The sequence below is a fragment of the Haliaeetus leucocephalus genome, unplaced genomic scaffold (assembly GCF_000737465.1).
Source record: "Haliaeetus leucocephalus isolate CR32 unplaced genomic scaffold, Haliaeetus_leucocephalus-4.0 Scaffold722, whole genome shotgun sequence".
Classification (NCBI taxonomy): Eukaryota; Metazoa; Chordata; class Aves; order Accipitriformes; family Accipitridae; genus Haliaeetus; species Haliaeetus leucocephalus.
In genome coordinates, this window is record NW_010973158.1 from 4,520,634 (window position 1) to 4,526,796 (window position 6,163).

A 6,163-nucleotide genomic window follows, 5' to 3' on the forward strand; every position below is an offset into this window, starting at 1 on the left:
CCGCCCCCCGACCAGCCCCGCGTGGGATTCGCCCCTGCGTTGCCCCGGTCCAGACGCAGTGGGTCCGAGCACCCGTCCTCTCCGCGGTTCATCTCTGCTCCGGAGTACAGGCGGAATCGTGCCTTCAGCTCGGGCGAGCCTACAAAAATGACTTTGGTGTTGCATGCGGGGCGTGGGGGAACCGCAGCGCGAACCTCCAGATACGCCACGAGCCCAAGACCTGTCTTTTACCAAATTGTCCTGTGCGAAGGAAGTTGCGCGCCTTGACTAATACGTGAGCTGGTCAATGACTAAGTGCGGGACTTCTTTCGTACCTGCCATAATTGCCTTTTTCTCGTGTGTCTCTCTAGGGTGGATTCGCCAAGTGTTATGAGATGACGGATTTGACAACAAATAAAGTTTATGCTGCAAAAATCATTCCTCACAGCAGAGTAGCAAAACCTCATCAAAGGGAAAAGGTGTGTGTACATGAACGGTTTTATTCTTTTTTTATCCTCAAACTCTCTTTGTGTGCTGGATTGCCCAGCCCTTTTCCTGAAATGCTTCTGATAGAGCTGTCTGTTCAACCTTGTGGATGCAAGGCTAACTACACTGCTCCCCCCCCCCCTTGTCTCTTCAGATTGATAAGGAGATTGAGCTGCACAGAATGCTTAATCATAGACATGTTGTGCAGTTTTACCACTACTTTGAAGACAGAGAGAATATTTACATTCTTCTGGAGTACTGCAGTAGAAGGGTGAGCATCAGCTGGGAGAAATCCAGTATTTACTTACTTCAGTCTGCAACTAATTTAAATGTGCGATGTGTAAAAGGTATTTTTTGTGGCTTCTTTAGTTGTCGTTTCTCCATCCATTGATTTACTTTTGCTTGAGGTGAATCTTATGCGTGAATGTTCAGTGACGTTTCTGCCTTTGTTTTTCATCTGCAGTCAATGGCTCACATCTTAAAAGCGCGGAAGGTATTGACAGAACCAGAAGTACGATACTACCTCAGGCAAATTGTGTCAGGGCTAAAGTATCTTCATGAACAGGAAATCTTGCACAGGGATCTTAAACTAGGTAAGTTCTGCACCTTGCCAACTTCAAACTGTGCTCCTCCAACCCTGTCTGCATTGTATCACTTTACACTTGTATGGTGATATCTTAATTAACAGAATCAGCTCAGTCTGTCTTTACAGTGGAAACTTGGAGTGCTTAAGGGATGACATTAAGCATTTCTAATTAAAAAAAAAAAAAAATCTTGGCTAGCTTCTGGCTTTGAACAGGGTATGACTCAGCACCTGTGGCAAATGCATTCCTACCTTGCAAGAAAAGGACTAACTGGAATTTCTCTGTCTGCTAGGTAACTTCTTCATTAATGAGAACATGGAACTAAAACTGGGTGACTTTGGCTTGGCAGCTAGGCTGGAACCACTGGAGCACAGGAGGAGGTAGGAGCATCAAAAAATGTAAAGTCTAGTAGTAAATGAAACCAGATTCATTTAGAAATGAGAAATCCTGTTCCACAGCAAAAGCTAATTGCTTCTGGGATCAAGATTTCCCCTTCTAGAAAACAGGCTGCCATGCTGTGACTTCCGCTTTCTTCTGAGCATACGAATAATAGCAAATGCCAGAGGCAGGGTACCTGACTGATGAATAGTGCAGATACGAGTCTGCTGTTCTTGTGTCATGAAGACACCATGAAACATGTCTACACTATTAACGTTCACAGAGCTTCTCTTCAGGAGTCTCTAAGTTCTTGTCCAAACTTGAGAGGAAAACCTGCCCTATGGAAAATAGCTTCTCTCCTCTTTCTATTTGAAATACTAACCAGCTCTGTGGCCTCTTTGATTTGCAGAACAATATGTGGCACACCAAATTACCTCTCTCCAGAAGTCCTCAACAAACAAGGGCATGGCTGTGAATCTGACATCTGGGCCTTAGGCTGTGTAATGTAAGTACTTCACTGCCTTTGAAATGAAATATTTCTATCACTGGCTTAGGCTTTTAAGAGTTCAAAGGGGATGCAGTACTGCATCAGTTTGCAGCCCTTTATACATATGTAGCCCAAGTGCAAAGATTCTCCTTTGTCTTAAGAGGCAGACAAAACCTTTTCAGTAGTTGCAGATAAATATTGTGGGTAAGTAAAAGAAATAAGATTGGTTTCCTTTGCTTTTAAACAGGTATACAATGCTGTTGGGAAGACCCCCATTTGAGACCACAAATCTTAAAGAAACATACAGATGTATAAGGGAAGCAAGATACAGCCTGCCTTCATCTCTCTTGGCACCTGCAAAACACTTAATAGCTAGCATGTTGTCAAAAAATCCTGAAGATCGGCCCAGTTTAGATGATATTATTCGACATGATTTTTTCTTACAGGTTTGTACTGTCTAGTGTTCTGGCTAAAAAAATATCCACCCAAAAAATGCACTCTGTGGTCTAAAGATTATTTTTTGCATCTCATTTCCACAGGGCTTTACACCTGAGAGACTTTCTGCTAGCTGTTGTCACACTGTTCCTGATTTCCATTTGTCAAGTCCTGCTAAAAATTTCTTCAAAAAAGCAGCCGCTGCTCTCTTTGGCGGTAAAAAGGATAAAGCCAGATACTTCGACACACATAGTAAGTGGGTTGTAGCTATGCTTGAAACTTATCTCTATGCCATCAATGTCATGCTAGTAATGTACAGCAACGAGATAGCAATGGAGCACTTATATTTATGTCTCAGAGCTTCCCTGGGTTAGTTTTGACCTCTTTATCAGTAAGTATAGATGCCAGCCTGCAACCTATGCCAACTTACATAAGTAAATGCCTCTTATGGCATACTGACAATCTATATTGGCTGTCTGTTAGTCTGTAATGTCTGCTAAAGTTTAGTCTCTTAGGGGGTCTGCGTATAATGGCACCACTGTTCTGGGAGACTGGCAGGTTTAGAAGAAGCTACTGGAGGGAGACAATGTGCTTTCTGCAGCTAACTTGTTAGGCTTCCTGTAACAGAACAGCACTTCCAGATTCAGTGTTAAGTATTTTTTCCTGTATTACAGACAGACTAGCTAAAGAGGATGAAGAAATTTACAAGCTCAGGCATGATATGAAGAAGACATCGATAACCCAGCAGCCCCACGAGCACAAAACAGATGAGGTAAATGCAAGCGCAGTTCAATTCAAATCCAATAACAGTTGGGTGGAGTAACTATAATTAAATTATATTTGACTTGGATATCAGAGCTGGGGCTGTACACAGCATAATCAAGCTTAAATGATTAGCAGAGTTGCTTTAAGAGGGCTTAACCAAGCTTCGTCAAGGTATGGTAGCCTTTGTAGGGAGACTATCAATTTTGGCTTTTCAGTAATTATAGTATCTGCCTAGACTCCATTGTCGTCTGTGTGGTAACTTGTCTGCCAGGTGCTCTTTCCCAACATTCCAAATACAGGGCTTCAGTTCATGAGTAACTAGGACTTCTTAAAGAATAAATTGCTGAGATCCAACTCTTACCATTTGGTGTTCAGACCTGCACACAGCTGTTCTCTTGACAGAGCAAGAGAGCAGAGGACTGATTAATAGCATGTAAGATGCAAATTGAAGATCTAAAGAATGGAAAGACCTGGTGTGCTTCTTTAAGCTCAGTCGAACAGCAGCTCTTTATACTTGCTGGAAACATTAATACCAGTTTCCCTGGAATTTATCATTTGTTGAGAAACAGGAGAGCCATGCAAAACTTGTGTATAAGCCTTGGCTTGTGTTTTGTTTGATGTTTATATGTTTGACATCTCTTCTAGGAGATCCAGACGCTTATCACAACAGTGGCAAAGCCAGGAGCATTGCCAGAAACTAAGCAGACTGGAGACTCTATTCGAATGATAGTCAGAGGAACTTTGGGAAGCTGCAGCAGTAGCAGTGAATGTAAGTACGGTGGAATGTAATCTCTAATTCTAAATTCCACCTTTACTTTCTTCATCTCTCAAGACTTGGAAGCTTGAAACAAAGAGCTGCATTCCTCCCCACCCCTTATTTTTGATGCTCTAAATTTTGCAGGCAATATTTTGGAAGAATTAAAACTGGAAAGCCATAAAGGCTAAACTTCTTAAAGTTACAGGCTAGATAACTGAAAAGTTTACAGTGAAAGCCTGCTCTCTATGTGTGCTCTTGTCAGTCTAATAATCCTTCTCTTTCAGGCCTGGAAGACAGTACCATGGGAAGTGTTGCCGATACAGTCGCAAGGGTATTGCGAGCATGTCTGCAGAACATGCCAGAAGGAGACAGCATTCCCAAAGAACAGCTGACAGCATCCTTCCAGTGGGTTACAAAATGGGTGGACTACTCTAACAAGTATGGCTTTGGGTACCAGCTGTCAGATCACACTGTTGGTGTCCTTTTCAACAATGGGGCACATATGAGCCTTCTGCCAGACAAAAAGTAAGAATGATTGCAGAACTGACAAGTCACTAAGGCGGTTTAAACATGAAATGCTTTTATCTCATCTCTAACCTCCTTACTTTCTTTCTCCTCTTACAGGACAGTTCACTACTATGCTGAGCTAGGCCAGTGCTCTGTCTTCTCAGCCGCAGAGGCTCCTGAACAGTTCATTAGCCAAGTAACTGTACTGAAGTACTTCTCTCACTACATGGAAGAGAACCTCATGGATGTAAGTTCAGTACCTTCTGGATCTTGAGCTGTAAAAATACACTAAATGTGAACTGAGTGCTTAACATAGTGCCTGTTCCCTTTCCTAGGGAGGAGATTTGCCCAGCCTAACAGATGTACGCAGGCCCAGGCTTTACCTCTTACAGTGGCTTAAATCTGATAAAGCATTAATGATGCTCTTCAATGATGGCACGTTTCAAGTAAGTTTGGTAGCATCACTGGAGAAAATATTTCTAAAATACTTTACTGCAATAAAACTAGATAAGTGCCAGAAACTGAGAGGAGAAAGTATACAAACAAGAACTCACTTCTCTTTTACAGGTGAACTTCTATCATGATCACACAAAAATCATCATTTGCAATCAGAGTGAGGAGTATCTCCTTACCTACATCAATGAAGACAGGATATCTACAACGTTTCGTCTGACAACTCTTCTGGTTTCTGGATGCTCGTTGGAACTAAAACACAGAATGGAATATGCTCTGAACATGCTGCTGCAGCGATGTAACTGAAGGGAATGACTGTTAAACCAAACAGACCCTCTTGTTCACTGTGAAATCTACAGTGGAGATGGTGGATAAACTAGTATGTTAATGATGGATGTGTGGTGGTACGAAAACTTGACTGTCCTAGTGTGCTGGGCACACATGTATTAGACGCCTAAACCTACTGTTGGACTAAAATGGTGTGACAAGGAGTTCTTCGGACCATAGTTTTTCTTGCTTCATGTGTGTGTGTTAAAGATATTTTAAACTTGAACTCTGAGCAGAGTGTGACTACTTGGTCTGTAAGAGAGCATTTCTGATGGAGTTAAACTGTGAATATGCATCTGGAAAGGGAGGGAATGGAGAGCTCCATTGTTGTGGAATAGCTGTAATGAGCAGCTGCTGGCTGCTTAACTGTGAACTATGGCCCTCCCCCCCCCCCCCCCTTATTTTTCAAAAATACCCACACTTGTGGCTGGCAAAGTGCATTCCTTGTTAATAACTTTTTTTATTTATTACAGCCTAAAGTGAAGTATTTATTACACAACTCTTTTTTGGACTTTGGCATTTTAAATATAAATCTGTTGGCAATAAAGTGAATGGAAATCTGAAGCATCATTCTCTGCTCTTTTTACAACGCAACTTCACATGCTTTGCTTTACATTACCAGAAATCTTGCAGGTCTGCTTTCCTTGTGCCATTTTTAAAAAGTCTGCTACAGGACAGGATATGAATGACAGGCTCTAACACTGAGCAGTTTGTGTCTATGTGCACTTGTCATCCATCATAAGCACCAATATGCTGCTGCTAATTATAGCAGCAACCCTAAAGCAACTGCTGATGGAGCTTGCAGTGTAATGATGTAGGCCTTGACACTTGCTTATTGTCCTAGGGGCTAAAAACAAAAGTAGGGATCTTTTCAAGATATTACATCCCAGAATTGATATTTTTACACTGACTGAAATGAACTCCTTACTTCTACGTGATACTTAGTGGACAGTAACTATGATAATGAGCTGTACAAGCTTCCTTCTCTTACTTGCTGTGGAAGCA

The 6,163-nt window shown here is 41.9% G+C and overlaps 1 protein-coding gene across 1 annotated transcript in view; it reads left to right on the forward strand.

The window, feature by feature from the left end:
• The window catches only part of PLK2 (polo-like kinase 2), a 5,928-nt gene extending 210 nt beyond the window's left edge, over positions 1–5,718 (forward strand). Inside the window, exons 2-14 of the mRNA XM_010580555.1 lie at positions 351–458; positions 620–736; positions 929–1,058; positions 1,342–1,429; positions 1,837–1,932; positions 2,162–2,360; positions 2,454–2,601; positions 3,024–3,121; positions 3,760–3,883; positions 4,156–4,396; positions 4,496–4,625; positions 4,714–4,824; positions 4,946–5,718. Of these exons, the coding sequence (XP_010578857.1) occupies positions 375–458; positions 620–736; positions 929–1,058; positions 1,342–1,429; positions 1,837–1,932; positions 2,162–2,360; positions 2,454–2,601; positions 3,024–3,121; positions 3,760–3,883; positions 4,156–4,396; positions 4,496–4,625; positions 4,714–4,824; positions 4,946–5,137 (1,758 nt within the window). The 5' untranslated portion in view covers positions 351–374 and the 3' untranslated portion in view covers positions 5,138–5,718. The remainder of the gene's footprint in view (positions 1–350; positions 459–619; positions 737–928; positions 1,059–1,341; positions 1,430–1,836; positions 1,933–2,161; positions 2,361–2,453; positions 2,602–3,023; positions 3,122–3,759; positions 3,884–4,155; positions 4,397–4,495; positions 4,626–4,713; positions 4,825–4,945) is intronic.
• The last annotated feature ends 445 nt before the right edge of the window (positions 5,719–6,163 follow it).